Source organism: Vanellus vanellus (assembly GCF_965231255.1).
Source record: "Vanellus vanellus genome assembly, chromosome: 1".
Taxonomy (NCBI): domain Eukaryota; kingdom Metazoa; phylum Chordata; class Aves; order Charadriiformes; family Charadriidae; genus Vanellus; species Vanellus vanellus.
Window position 1 is genome coordinate 37,893,300 of NC_138905.1, and position 14,962 is coordinate 37,908,261.

At 43.8% G+C, this 14,962-nt stretch overlaps 2 protein-coding genes across 2 annotated transcripts in view; one reads left to right on the plus strand and one right to left on the minus strand.

Moving 5' to 3' along the window:
* Positions 1-513: 513 nt before the first annotated feature.
* On the minus strand, positions 514-4,009 carry RPL18A (ribosomal protein L18a). The gene is made up of 5 exons (XM_082492753.1): positions 3,930-4,009; positions 3,291-3,470; positions 2,611-2,740; positions 1,025-1,134; positions 514-656 (listed from the first exon to the last, which is right to left on the minus strand). The coding sequence occupies exons 1-5, from the start codon at positions 3,945-3,947 to the stop codon at positions 564-566; spliced, it is 531 nt and encodes a 176-aa protein (XP_082348879.1). The 5' UTR covers positions 3,948-4,009; the 3' UTR covers positions 514-563.
* Positions 4,010-5,264: 1,255 nt separating this feature from the next.
* Positions 5,265-14,962, plus strand: part of XPOT (exportin for tRNA) — a 29,523-nt gene continuing 19,825 nt past the window's right edge. The window contains exons 1-5 of the mRNA XM_082485727.1: positions 5,265-5,285; positions 9,233-9,366; positions 11,203-11,285; positions 12,297-12,353; positions 14,551-14,620. Of these exons, the coding sequence (XP_082341853.1) occupies positions 9,307-9,366; positions 11,203-11,285; positions 12,297-12,353; positions 14,551-14,620 (270 nt within the window). The 5' untranslated portion in view covers positions 5,265-5,285; positions 9,233-9,306. The remainder of the gene's footprint in view (positions 5,286-9,232; positions 9,367-11,202; positions 11,286-12,296; positions 12,354-14,550; positions 14,621-14,962) is intronic.

The following is a 14,962-nucleotide window of genomic DNA, read 5'->3' on the forward strand; positions in this document are numbered from 1 at the left end:
AAGTCTGCCAAACCCTTCATCACTTTTCATTTCTTGGTGCAGGCAACTCCATATGCATACATGAGTTAATTCAGAACAGTACGTAATGTCCTTGAAAAGGTTCAGATTAGAACTAAAGTTTTGGCTTTAAATGCTTAAAACTTGAAGTCACTTAACTGAAGTTGTGAGGTCTTTATTCTTGCAGCTGACGAGTTTGAATTCTGCATGCACTAAAAGCTGCCTTCTTCCATAATTCAACTGTACTTATTTAGCGTGCCTAAGGGACAAAACGAATGTAGGATTTTGTAACTGCTCGACAATAGACTTCCTCTGACCTGGAAAGCTGGTTATTAAGATTTTGGTCTTTTGATGGGATATTTTGGTAATTTAAGTCAGCACCTGAAACATTCACCTGTTTCAAGGCAATCATAGCTGTAAATAGGCTGCTGATAGTTTACAGAAAATAAAGAGTAGGAAGGGGGAACTCCTCGGTATCCAGGACACTGTTTCCAAGAGACAACAGGCAGTCAAAGGTTCAGATAAGACCTTTATTACAACACAGAGTTGATGGCACGTTTTCATATTTAAAAGAAAGTATTTGGTCTCTTGGTGGTGAAACGTGGTTTGTGCTGGCGACGCAGAACTCTGTGTGGCAGAGGGAACTTGATTTTAGAATCCTGGAAGAAAAATGTTTCTATGTTAATAATTGAGATTATTAGACGAACAACAGAAAATAGTTTGCAATAAATAGCTAAGCTATATTCAACTGCTAACTTATATTTATGTAATGCATCTGCAGATTAGATATACTTCATAGAAGCTAATAGATGCCTTAGTTTTGTACTTTGGTTTAGTCTGACCTTCTTTCAAACAGTTCTAGCATTAAAAGTCTTGATCATAATATAATTGCAAACTTATGCATGTAAGTTTGGTTCCCTCCCTATTTTTGCCTGCAAAGCAAACCTGTACCAGACAAGAGAGCTCCCCCATTCCAGTCCAGTGTTAGATCGGGACCCACCAGCCACTGCAATGTTACTTCACTTACATGGAACTGCTTGACTGCTGGTCTGCGGCACTTGCTAGCAGCAATTTCCTCAACTTTCATGATCTGAATAGAGTGAGCACGGGCACGATGACGGGCTCCCATATCACGGTCTGTAACAAGAGAACTCATTGAAAATAACACATTCTCAGTTCAAAAATCTTACTACCACCTTTTCAGGAAAGGTTTACCATCTACAACTTTCAAAATTTCTGATCAACTCTACTTAATCACACTGGGTTTAGTACCTAGAGTGATGGCAGAAATATCACTGAACCAACATGCAGCAGCAAATTCTGCCTGGAACTCAAAACTGAACTCCTCCAAGAAAGTGCCATTCTTCTTGTCCGATTTCAAGAAGGTACGCATGTACAGACGTAATCTACGTGGGACTATTTAATTTTTTGTACAAGAAAACTGTGATTCAGAATCAGCACTGAATTAAGATTACTGGAAAGACATATGAACTTCAAAAAAATTTCCCTTCCAAAAGGGAGGTGCAAGTAAAGATAGCATCTGAGGTGATGTTTACTTTTCTTAAAATTGACAAGTGATAGAAACATGAACTGATATTTAGCCCACATAATTAGACTTTCAGAACAGGAGGAAGCCATCTGTACACAGGCTACCTGAAAATTCTTGATGAATATCTGAAACTCATGATGTCCGTAGCTAATTCCAGAAGATATGCCTGTTGAAATACTTTTGTGCTTACAATGCTTCCCATGAAGATCTAACATACCTATTAAAAACTTACCTGTGAAAAGTATTCTTAAACATAAAGGTATTAGTCATGATATCATGACAAATTAAGCACTCAGGTCTCTTAAGCAGCCATTCAGTAAGTAAATTAACAAGAATTATTGTAAATTAATGTAGAACCTTAAATTTCACTTTCAACAGCACTTCAGCTTTTGAAAGGCGACAAGATACATTTAATATCTGCACACATGACAAGAATATCATTATTACAAACAATATTCTTTGGGTTTTTATGTGCATTCAGTAGTATTTATAACACTTCTGGATTCAAGTATCAACAGCATCGGCTATACAAATGGTCTATACTTCACATGACAAACTGAAATCAGGACAACCTTTAATTCTCCCTGAACTGAGCCAATGAGATATTTGGGCAACACTGATATTTTTTTTTTTAATTGCTCTCCAAAGGACAGATGCTAGTATGTTCCATATGTTATCTGAAATAATCACTCCACAAAACTTGGGGATAGAGAAAATTCTTTTAAAACAATAAATACAATGCAAGAAATACATATAGGACTTAGATGGCCATTAAACTCTCAGTCTGTATTGCAAAACTCATTACGAGAATTGTAGAAAGTCACACCAAGCGAAGTGGGAGTATTTTCAGCTTAGAGAAGCTGTATAAAGAGTAGTAACAGATAAGATACCACATAGTTCATACATAAACATCTACAGACTTCTCCAGGAACTCCCCACTTTATTTTTCCAGTGCTTCAGTTATCTTATCATGGATCAAGTCAGCACGCTTTACACTCAGTTTAAGACTTAGTCTTCTGCTTATATTCTACCCTTTTATACCTCACACAGTTGTATGTACTTACAGCACTGAGTGACAGCACCAGCCGTGGTCAAGTCCCTGTACTCCCTGTACATGTTGTGAGTTCCACTACGAGAATCATAGCGCAACCAAATGCCAAAATTTTTTACCCGCAGAGGGGACTTCTCATACACCTGGAATTACACAAGAGCAAAAAGCAGTTAGAGACAGTACATCATTAGCATTTTACAAGTTTAAGAATTCATATAACAACTACTTGCTCTCTTTCCCCACACCAACAGAGCTACATTCAAGTCTTGGTAATACAGACTGAGGAGTTTTATTAATTCATCGTGGAAAGAAAAATACAAGATTTCAGCTCTGCAGGATGTTCTTTAGGCATAAAGTAGAGGAGTGTAAGTATACAGATATCTACTTTCCAATGACTATAAATGTCCGGATGACTTTTAAAAGGTATATTCCACAATGAAGCAAGCATAAGAATCAGACAGCAGCAATGACTAGTGGCATAGTTCATAATTCTGAAGTGCTGTGAAATAAGTTTCTTTTTACTTTACTGGACATATACAGCCACTTTGAAAAAACGAGTTTGTCACTCAACTTCACAGCAAATGAAGGATTTCAACCTCACCCCCAATAACAGAGCTTCTTATGAATTCCTTCCACATACACGAGCCAGAACTCCTTACAAATCTACTACTTTCTTAGATTTTTATCCCGCACCTGGCCACAGTACACGATCTCTCCAGAAGACTTCTTCATTTTCTTCAGCTGAGAAACGAAGTACCAGAACCGGGACTTGGCCACAACATGGTTCGGGGCGAAGATCCGCATGCGGTACAGAGGGGGAGTCGTGCATTTCGGCGTGGGCAGGCATCGCCCGACCACCTTGTACTCCCGCAGCTAGAGGCAGAGGAAAGACAAACCGCCCGCAGCGTGAACACCCCCGCGCCGCCGGCCCAGCCGCCGCGGAGCCACTCCCGGCCCAGCCTGATCTCGCCCCGCCACGGCCCGACCTCATGGAAAGCACAGCGGCGAGAGCAAGCCAACCCAGGGGAAGGGGAAGGGGAAAGAGAAAGAGACCACCAGCGCAGACAGATCGCCCCGCCAGCCCAGCTGTGCCGCCCGCCGATCACGGCCCCCGCCCAGGGGCGGCGCGGCCTCCTCACGCGTTTTGCGGGAGCGGCGCCGCCGCCATGTTGGCCGCTCGCCTCCCTCAAGGCCCAGACAGGGCCGCTGGGGCGCGCGGAGGCTGCTCTCCAGCGCCGCAAGCCCGCGCCGCCGCCCTCCCAACGGCCACTCCGGTCTCGGCCGCAAGCCCCAGTCCCGGCCGTATGCCCCCGCGCCTCGGCCTCCACTCACGGTGCCCGACGCCTTCATGATGCTGCCTCCTCCGCGGCCCGCAGGAAAGGAAAGGCCGCGTGCGCCGCCGCCTCCCGTCACCCGCCCGCCGGCAGCCCCGCCCCCGGCCGTCCTCTCCGCCCATTGGCTGGGAGGAGAGCGCGATTGGAGGAGGCAGTCGTCAGTCTCCGCCCGCGGCGGCTGGCGCTGAGTTCCGGGTCGGCGGGGGCCGTGTATCCGGCGGGGTCCGGCCTGGGCCCGACCGGCGGCGGAAGCTCATACGGCCTTGAGCAGCGGAGCTAGCGGTGCCGCGGTCCCTCTCCGCATCACCGCAGGCGCGGATGCGCATGGTCCCGGTCGGAAGAGCCCCAGCCATGCGTGACTCCAGCCCCCGCCGGCCCTGCTGGGTGTTGCCGCGGCGGACGTGGCAGGGAGGCCCCAAGCGGAGGCAGTCCGCACCGCGTTCCCCTCGAGCCGACGGCCGGGCCTGGGGCGGAGGGGGGGTGCCAGGAGAACCTTTCTCATCCGCAGGAGAGCGGGGCTGCTTCGCTACCGCGAGGCTGCGGCCGTGGGTCCCCCTTCCCACCCCCGCGCTCAGTTCGATGGGATCCTCATTTCCACGGCCGGTCCCCAGCACTTGAGCCGCGGCACGCTGTGGGCTGGGAACGTTCCGCGGTAACGACGAGCTCGGGTCTCTCGAGTGTTGTGCGCCTGTGCTTCTGAAAGCCACGCTTCCGTGGCCACGAAGCGGACAGGGTGTTGCCTTAAACGATACTGTAACAGCAACGCTGCTGGAGCGGCTTTGCGAAGAGCTGCATCTCGTTGCTGCAGTTATTTACATTGTCTTTTAAGTCTGGTTGGTCGGACCGGCGGGCGTCTCGTGGCGCACAAACCCCCGTACACACATCGCGCCGTTGCAGAACGATTTTGCGAGAAGAGACCGGCCTCACGTTGGCAGACATCAGCCGGGTCACTCCCCACGCACACACACGGACAGGCCCACGCTGATGCCTTTACAGCGTGCGAGCTCGGGGCCCCGCCTCGTGCGAGCCACCGGGAGCGGGTCACCCCACAGCTGACACCGTGCGTGCAGCGGCACGGCCGGCACCAGCCCGCCTCGCTGACGGAGCAACGGGATCCGTTTCCGGATCCCGGAGGGAGTTTGGGAGCGGAACGGGCCCATCCCGGTTTATTAAACCGGTGCGATTGGTTTTACAGGCACAGCACCGGCGGCACGCTCGCCACGGGGGCGGAGCGGTGAAGGCCGCGCCCACGTTCCGCAGGGGGGCGGGACTACGGCTCCCAGGGTGCCGCGCGGCCGCGGAGGTGGCACGTCCCGGCGTGCCCCGCTGTCTGCCGCCTGCTCGGAGATGGGAGGTGAGCGCGGCGGGACGGGCCGAGCCGGGCCGGCGGGGAGGGCGCCGCGCGGCACGCTGGGAGCCGTAGTCCTGCGGTGCGGCGGCCCCTCCGCGGGCGGGCTGAGGGGCGGGGGCAGCTTTCCTTCCCGGAGGCGCGGAGGCCGTTCCCCTGGGCGTTCTCCTCCTCCTCCTCCCGCCGCCGCCGCTGCTAGCTGAGGCGGCGCGGCCTGGCCTGGCCCGGCCCGGCCCGCTCCGCTCCTTATGCTCGTGGCGGCTGCAGAGTTGTGGGGGTGGGAGCCGGCAGCGCCGCTGCGATGGAGGAGTGACCGGGAAGGTAACCGCGGGAGGGACAGCGACGGGACACGACACGCGGCGCGGGGTGACTCAGCCCGGCGGTGGTGGGGGGGGGTGGTTGGGCCTCCCCGGCCGTTGGGGGCCACAGCGCCTCAGCGGCGGGGAAGGGGCGGTGTGGGCGCCCGCGGGCGTCGCCGCTGAGCTGGCGGCGGCGGGCTCCCTCGAGTCACCCGGCCGGTTCCAGTCAGCCCGGCGCCGTCTCCTCCGCAGCTGCGAGGCTCTGGGGAAGGTTGGGGGAGACGCCGCAGTCTCTCCACCGCGGCCGCCCGGCCTCGCTGCTTGGGGGGTGCCGCCGTCGGCCGGTCCACGCCGCACTGGTCCTCCGTGAACCGGTGGGGGCTGGGGCTGAGTGCGTGCGGCCACGAGAAATATGGTTTGGGTTTTTTTTCTTCTCGATGTACGCTGCATCTTGGCGGTGCTGCGGGAGCTGCCTCGGTAGCCGTCCTCCGCTATGGCTCCGGTGGGGGAAGGAAGTAACCGTGAGCCCTCAGACTGCAGCGTGAGGGGAGGGACCTCCCCCGCACCTCCATATTCCGCTGCTCTCGGCGTGCTTCGGTGCGGGGGTTCCCCGTCGTCCCGCCGCGGGAGAAGCGCTTTGTCGCTCTGCAGCGGCCCCAGGAAGGGGCCGGAGGGGCTCGGTTGAAGCCCCGGTGGTGTCTTCGCCGCAGATGTGGACGCGGTGGGAGCGTGAATGGCTGATCAGCCTCCGCGGCTGAGCTGCTGAGCCACGCAGCGGTGTTGGCTCTCCGGCCAGAGGAGGTTGGGCTCTCTTTCGCCGAGTCTGGAGCGGGGGGGGAAGGGGCAAGGCGTCCTTACTCCTCATAGGGAATTCCTGGCCGGTAGGAATGTGTCTAGAAGTTGAAGACCTAATATGTCACTTCCAAAAAGAACAACTTTTTAGTCCCATTGAAAAGTTCTCGAAGTAGCTACGATCACACAGCTGGTCATTTTAACCATATGTTATGTCAACATAAAGGCTGTAGAGCCTACGAGTCTGTAAATATGCTCAAGACTTGCAGCAGGGAAATCAAAAAAGAATGTGAAAGGTGATCTTTTACTGTCTTTATTTTATTAGAGAGAAAACTTGAAGGAATTAAAATGAAGCATGTCACTGGCTCCTTGCATGCTATCACAGTCTTGTAAATACCTAAAATGAGTGCTGTAAATGAAGCATTATTTAATTACTAATTGTTCCTGTGGCTAGCATCTGTAGTTAAAATGCTCTGAATGCTTTCATTATTGGGGCATATCTGGGCCCAGGTTATACACCTTTGGCCATGTTAGTATTGTTAAACTGGGTAATCTTCCCCTCTTGAAGCGTGACTACATTTTTTTTTCCTGCTTTCCTGTATGAAAGCAGTCTCTACTATCAAAATACATTTATAAGTATTTAATATGTGAAGGAGAATAAACTGTCCTGATGAGAGCTACGTATACTTGTATGACTTTACTATTAAGGAACTGCACCCTCCTAATTATAATAAGATCAGTTTACCACCCAACATAGTGTACTGCTTAACAAAAAAAAGCGCCTTTATGTGAATAACAGAGTACTCTCTACACAGCTGTGTATTAACTATTAATGTTATTGATTATTTTATATAAATAAAGCTTGCTTTAATGACATACTTGATGTTACAGCTGCATATATCTTGCAATGGATTTTATGAACTGTAAGTACTATTAAAATTGCAGTTCGATTTTGCTTTTGAAGCGTAAATGGCTGGTAAAATGGATTTGTGGTGGAAAAGCTACCTGCTTAACTAAAACCATATCGCATGAGAAGCTGTTTTGTTGGCTTTCTCAAAAGACTCATTCTAATAGTCTGTCTCGTTAATTGTCTTCTGGAGTTGGCTAGTTTTCAAGATGAAACTCTTAGAAAAGGACATATGGTAGAAGATGAAATTTTAAATATGTTCATGTAGTATATACAAAATTAGTAGAACTGGTTGGCATTGCTGTTAGCTAAACAAGTGAAGAGAATACATGTTTGAGCTAGGTTATTTTTAATAGCAAAACTTGTCACCCAGGAGTAGAAGATTAGTACTTTGGGGGCAGATAATGTAATAGTATCAGCATAAAAATACGCTTCTGTATATTAAATAGTTTTACTTGTATACCTCTGGACCGGACCCTAATCGAAAGATGCCGTGAAAAAAAAAAAAAATCAAAATCATGTTCCCTGCAGCATTTTACCTTTATTTTAATCTGGCTGTTTTGAATGTTGACTATGGGGAACACAAGCTGGGAGCTGGGGGACTCAGAGGGAGAAGACTCAGCAGAGCAACTTTAATCCCTAAAGGTTTTGACCCTGAGCGGGATTGCTCTGTGTTGTAAGGCCGTGTGTGAAGCTTGTTTTGCCACGAGTCATCGCTTTGTTCCAGATTTTCTGGTTTCTATACTGCCACAACCTGCAATTTTTTTTTGGTATGAACTCACTTACTAAATTGCCTTTCATAATGCATTTTGTTACAGTGTATTCTGTAATGAATTTTATAGAAATGTCTGTCTGTTATGTTAAATTTTGGGCTCTCCTTTTCAGGCACACTTGCTGCCAGTTGTCACTGTTCTACCTCTCTTCCAGTGGGGGAGGGTGAACACTAGAGCGTGCACAAGACATGCAATACTAAGAAATCGGAAATTCTACCTATAAGCGCGTAGGCAGCTTCAAACCACAGCTCCTTTGTATTTCATATCTTCCTCTTGTCTATCTTTCTTTCCCCTACCTCCTACATCCTTATGTAACAAGGCCTTGTTTCAGGCCTAATTAACTATGTTACCATGGGGGTGGGGGCATGGTTTGAAGGATAGATGGATTTTTGTCACCTCTTGCTGTTTAACAGCAGCCTAGTATTTTTTTAATCATTGTGTTTTACCAGAGCATCACAGAACAGCCTGTAGAGGCACATCATCTTTAGAACATTAGTCTAGCTTGCTTATTAATTTTACACTGAATATTCTAAATAAAAATTATTGCTAGTAAATCAGCACCCATTAGTAGGAACAGAAAACTTTGTTAACAACTCGGTATGATGTATTTTGTGGTTAATTTCTATGACACTTCTCTTGTGTGTGCTTGCTTTAGAAGAAAGACCTCCTAATGGCTTTGCCCCCCTGGGGGAAATACTTCATAAATGGGTTTATGAAGCATCTTAACAATATTATAGAGATGACTAGAGTTGTTTTTTTTTCCTGCAGTTGTGAAGTTTGTGGTAGGGAAAAAAAAAATACAGTGGACTCGTTTAAGTAGCTGATTTATGCTTATGTCTTATCTTGCTGAAACCTTCTCTGCATGCTTGAAATTTGAATTCAACCCTTTCAGTTAAATAGCACACATCATGACATTTCTCTGCTATTTAAGATGATGTTAGCTCTTTTCAAGTGAACTAAAATATATGGACACTTCAAATTTTCCTTATTCAATAAGAAGTTTAGTACTATTAAAAGTTGATTAAAGGACTTAAAATTCTGATATCTGTATCAGAATTCTGCACATTCAAATTTTGGTGGGGTACATCCTATGTGTTTGAGGTTTGTGGGCAAACTTTGGTGGTGGTTGCTTTTAATTGTTGTTCTGCTGAGCAAATGAAGTTTCTCTTTCTCTATTTTCAGATGATCGTAGCTTCTCTTCTAGAAGAAGTGGGCAAACCAGTTAGGAGTAGGAAACAAAGAGTATAGCAATAGAGATGGATGAACAAGCCCTTTTAGGGCTAAACCCAAATGCTGATGCAGACTTCAGACAAAGAGTATGTAATTAACTTGCTTATCTCTCTAATAATTGGGGTTGCTGTTTCAGTGCAGAAGTCTCATTTTCTTGGAGGGGAGGGTGAGGGATTGGGGTTGTTTTGGGGTTTTTTTGGTTAACCAATACCTAGGGTTCGAGGTGGCAAGTACAAAACAATGTCCTGCTGCAAGCACATAAGCTGAAGGCCCTGTGTCACCAATTCTGTGAAATTACACTTAACATGCATAGAATTTATCTTTCTGGGCTCTGACTTTTTCAGTCCTTTCAATTCTTTGTACTTGTTGCTCAGCTCCTTACGTAGGTTCCCACAGAATGAAAAGCGGCCACTGAAAACAATGAGTTGCTTGCAATTGCCCTTTGAATTCTTAGGTGTGCGTTGTTTTTTTTTTATTTGAATGTATTAGCTACCTTTAGAGTCTTTTAATGAAATGTGTGGTTTTTAACTGTAGTGAAGTTTATATTGGTGTAAAGAAAGTAATCATGGTGTGTGGGTAACAGTTACTTCCTTCATAAAAGAGAGATGCTCCTATGAAAAGGCATTACAATTTATATAACTATTTAATGAGAAAATATTTCTGCTTACTGATTGATTGTCAAGTTGATTCAACTGTCTACAAGATAACCTCCAGTAAAATCTTTCAGAAATGTGGATGTTCATACCTTGTGTTCATAAAACAAATCCTGGAATGTATAAAAGTTAAAAATGTAGTTTGGTGCAGCCTAGTATTGCTAAGCAGCTTGTTAAATATGTTGGTTCTGGGTATTTGTCCTTCTTGAAAGGATGGGTGTAGCTAATCTTTAGTGTTCTCTTAATAGAATATCACTGGAAAATTTGACCTTGTAGGTTAATTGACCTATGCAGTCTGCCTAATTCTGAAATATTTTATATTAAAAAGTCACTTACCTTTTCTTTAGTCACGTAAGATGTAACATATAAGGGAAGTATCAAACAATTTCTAGTAAAACTGTTCTGTATAAGAAAATTACCAGTACAATCTATAGGAAGTGTATTCTTGTTTTAAGAACTTATTTCAACTCACTGAATAATAACTTTGAGAAATTACTTTGGTGAATGGAAACAATTATGAACTAATGCAAAAAAAAAAAATCAAGAAAACCTGACAGGCAAAAAACTCTTTTGAAATGTATGCATTTGTGGAATTGAAATAATGCTGTTAATCTAATCTCTGTTTCAAAAGTTACTTTACTGTTTTGTATAATAGGAGACACTCAATCTTAAAGCAATTAGATCAAGTTAACTGTTGTCAAAAGGTATTTAGAAGTTCTGACAAGCAACTTGATTTTCTAAAATTTGGTAGTGTTTTCCAGTCTCTGTAACAGATTCGTAAACTGACAGTTGTCAGGTGGTCAGTGCTTGAATGTTTCTTGAAGTGTAGAATACAGTTAAACTGGTGCAAGAATAATAGTATTCAGTGAAAAATCTAGAACACTTTCTCTTTAGAATTTGTGGAAGGAATGTGGAAGGAATTTTAACTTGGATGTGAACTTCCACCTAAATGGAAAGGCCCTGAGGAACTTAATGTAGTTGACCCTGTCTCCAGAGGTCCCTTCTAACCTCAACATTTCTTCTATTTTCAAGTAACAAAAATCTTTAATATAAAGGTAAAGTGGAAATGGGTACCTCTGATAGTAGCATTTGAAGAAACACTCTTGTGTTATGGTAATTAGGGAGCCATATAAATACTTGGTTGTATCCAAATGCTGTTTGTTTTTTTGAAGGAGAGCTGTTTAAATGTGAGTCTAAATGTGAATGAGAGGTCTTGCTTTGTGGTTTGTTTTTTCTTTTTTTAAATGAAACTTACTTGGATGTTTGCAGGCACTAGCCTACTTTGAGCAGCTGAAGATATCTCAGGATGCCTGGCAAGTCTGTGCAGAAGCATTAGCTCAGAGTATATACAGGTAATATAGATAAGAATCATTGTTTATTTTCATTAGTAGTATGTTTGGGTCTAGTTTTAGCTCCATAGCATAATAGGCGAAGTAAAGTGCTGAAAGTTAATATGGTCTTCATACTATTTTTAGTATCATAAGTTGATCTGTGGCTTCTATATAATGCCTTTCAAGGAAGAGCAATGTATAAATAAAACTCCATATTAATTTAGTAGTCTAAAGACTGCTGCTTGTTGTATGAAGTAGACCATCCAATTTTTCAAGATGCAAAGAGTGTGTAGTCACCACTATTTTTGCACAAAGTTGTGTATTTAGAGCTCAAATACTAGGTTGTTACTGTATCACAGAATAATTCCGTTTGGAAGGAAACTGAGGGATGTATATCTCCTGAATAACAACAGTGTTTTATAGCAAGTGCTTTTTTTGTAGATGATTTATCAAGCTTCTGACTCCAACAGACTATGCAGTAGTTAATAAAACCACACAAAATTTGAAACCAGCATTTCATAATCTTTACCAAAATACATTGATTGTTACAATTTTTAGATTATAGGATAAAAAACTCTTGAAAATTATATAGCATCTGGAATGTCCCTTGCTAATCTACGCCTCAGTTTGTCTTTAGCTTTGCTCTTTAAGATACAGTGTACAAATTGCACTTAGTGTACTAATGGACCCCAAGGTATTATTGAAGCCTGACAGGTTTTTATAAAGGTGGGATACAATAAGCATTGCAGTTTTGTATCTTCAATACCGAAATCAAAGCATAACAAATTGTCGGCTACAGAAAAAAAAAGATTGTAATAGCAAACATAAATATTAGTTTAACAGTTGTTCATTTTTACCTACTGAACTGCTCTAGTATTTGTAATTTTCGCTTTGAAGCAATAGCAGTAGCAGTTTTCTCTGCACGTAATTTTGATTTGTCAAAGGGACCACCTGGTTGTAATGTTTAAGGAATTTTTTTCTTCCCGGAGAAGCGTACCATGTTTCCACCAGTAACAGCATTTTCTTTTCTAGTGATGATCACATCAAGTTCTTTTGCTTTCAAGTTCTGGAACATCAAATTAAGTTCAAGTGAGTAATCTTTCTTGACATGGGCCATATACATCTATTTAATTTTGCCTTTTTATTCTGCTTGCCAAGAAACTTAAAATGGTATCTGTCATCTCAGCGTGCTTGATGAGGTGGCTTTAATCCAGTACAGAGGACTTTCTTCTATTTCTTCACCTTTGCTAGGAGAGGAGTAGTTGGATTTTGAGCAGCAGTTGGGTTCTGAACAGCATGCTGTACTTAACTAGTCTAACACCTGTATATCGCCCAACACAGACTGTTATGGTTTGAAGAACCCATAACAATTTATTGTCATTTAGACAATTATTCTATCACCTGATGGCCCCTCCCCACCTGGGAAGGGTAATCAGGAAGGAACAAGGAAACCCAAGGGTTGAAATATAAACAGATTTAATAGAATAAGACTATAAATAATTAACATGAATAATACTAAAGAACCAATATTGATCCCAATAGCAATATAAAATATACAAGGATTATACTCGTCCGATTATATCAGTAAGAAGCTGTGCACTCCCAGTAGTGGACAGCAAATGTCGGACACTGTGAGCGCTATGGCTTTGGGAGGAAGGGAAGGGCTCAGGGTTCTGGCACTGAGGCAAGAAGTTCTCAGGATTGCAGCCATCAAGGAAGAGAGAGAACTCCTCAGCAAACTTCCTAATTTATATTGAATGTGACATTCATGGTATGAAATAATCCTGTTGGCCAGCTTGGGTTAAGTGCCTGGGTCTTGCTTTGAGCACATGGCAAGCTTGAAAAGCGCTGAGACCTTGAAACCCTTATACCATAGCTGGCTATGAAGTAAATATTTTCACAAATCCAGACACTAGTGTCTTCTGAAAATGCAGTTTTCCTGAGCATTAGAGGAGACCTTACTGAAAAGTAAAATTACTAAAAGAGAAATTAATCCTGTGTTGCTCGAACCAGGACACAGACCCAATTACCAAGGATTGCTTGAAACATACTTAATCCTTCCTTTCTGGAGGTTCAAGCCTTTTTCTGTACGTGTTGATTTTTGCAGAAGAGTCCTGCAAGCAGCAGCCTTGTTCAGTACAGGCTTCTGGACTTCAGACAAAGCCCTATTCATTCAATAACCATGGCAGAGACGTTAAGAGAAAATAGTCTTTTCACTGTGTGTTTTGTGTTTTTTTTTTTTTCATAGAATCATAAGTTTAGGAAAAAATACTTTGAAATAATTGCATGGAACTGTACTTTTTTCACACTTCAGGCTGCTTTGGTCAGAACTTGAATACCGTGGCAGAAGTGTCTGCCTCTTGGAATATCATTGTAACTAGTTGCAGTACACTGAACATGTAGGTCAGGCTTTATATAGAAATGAGATGTATTTTGCAACTGATTTCACAATTAGGTATTAGAGCAAAAATGAAAGACTTAACGTTCTGTGATTTTTATTTACCTGATTTTTACCTCGTTGTCATCTGTTTCTTGCAGTGTGTTTTCTCTTGTTTTACTGCTTCTTATTTTGAGTGTTTTCAGTGGGGTTGCTTTTTTCATCTCCTTAATGAATAGTTACTTGTGACAGGAGCACTGGAGTCACATTCAGCAGTCATTCCTGTTAGGGACTGTACCAAAGCTATAGCTACCTCTGTTGCGGGGAGAGTATTCTTGGCTTAACTAGTCCGGGGAAGGAACATGTTGTGTGGGTAGTATTTGAGGTGGGCTGGTTATAATGTCAAATTTTGCCAAGAGTGTACGTATGATGTAAAGCAGAATTGTTTGCTTTTTTTTGTTTTGACACGTCTCATAATAAATGTACTGTAGGTCAAATCAGTGAAGGACTTCCTTGTGCTTGCTATTGACAGTCTTCAGTGTTTAGTAAACAAGTTTCAGCATATACAGATGCTGCATCCTTCTCCCCATGGCTTATTGTGAAACGTGTATTTTTCTCAGGTTCCTAAGTCCTGTCCCTGATAGAGCAGTCTTCCTGCAAATTTCAAGCTCCAACTCCAATACAGGAGGCAGTAGTGCTTCCAAATGTAATCCAAAATGTTTTTTCTCATTTTTATGTCTTTGATTCAAAATTTTAACGTGCAAATAACCATGTAAATTCCTTTTCTAGGAACACTTCATTTCTATTAATATGCAGTATTATGTGCAATACTAAAAGAGTTTTTGCCTTACTAAATGGTGTGGTTGTCATAAAGCAGTTGTATTTTGATCTCATTATGCTTTGTTTCAGATACTCTGAACTCACTGAAGTCCAACAGCAGCTAATTAGGGAAACACTCATAACATGGCTGCAAGCGCAGGTAAGTATGTCCCTTCTCAGCAGTCTTGCATAGTAGGCTAACTTTAAGCACTGAGTATAGGCTAAATGTTTGTTTTACAAACAGCAGATGTTTATGAATGAACAGCATCACTCCTGTTAATACTATGGCAGACTATTGGCTATTGTTTCTTCTGGAATTAGTTGCTGTAGCTGAACACGCAATATCAGTTGGATCCAAGAGTTTGCAGTCAGCAAAGCCATCAAGTGGGCTGGTGCAAGTCTTTTCCTATACCTGCCATTACCTTGTTATCATTCCACATCTGCATTGAAAATTAACATAGTTGCTTTGTTTGTAGAAAGCTTAACAGTAGGAAATGGAACA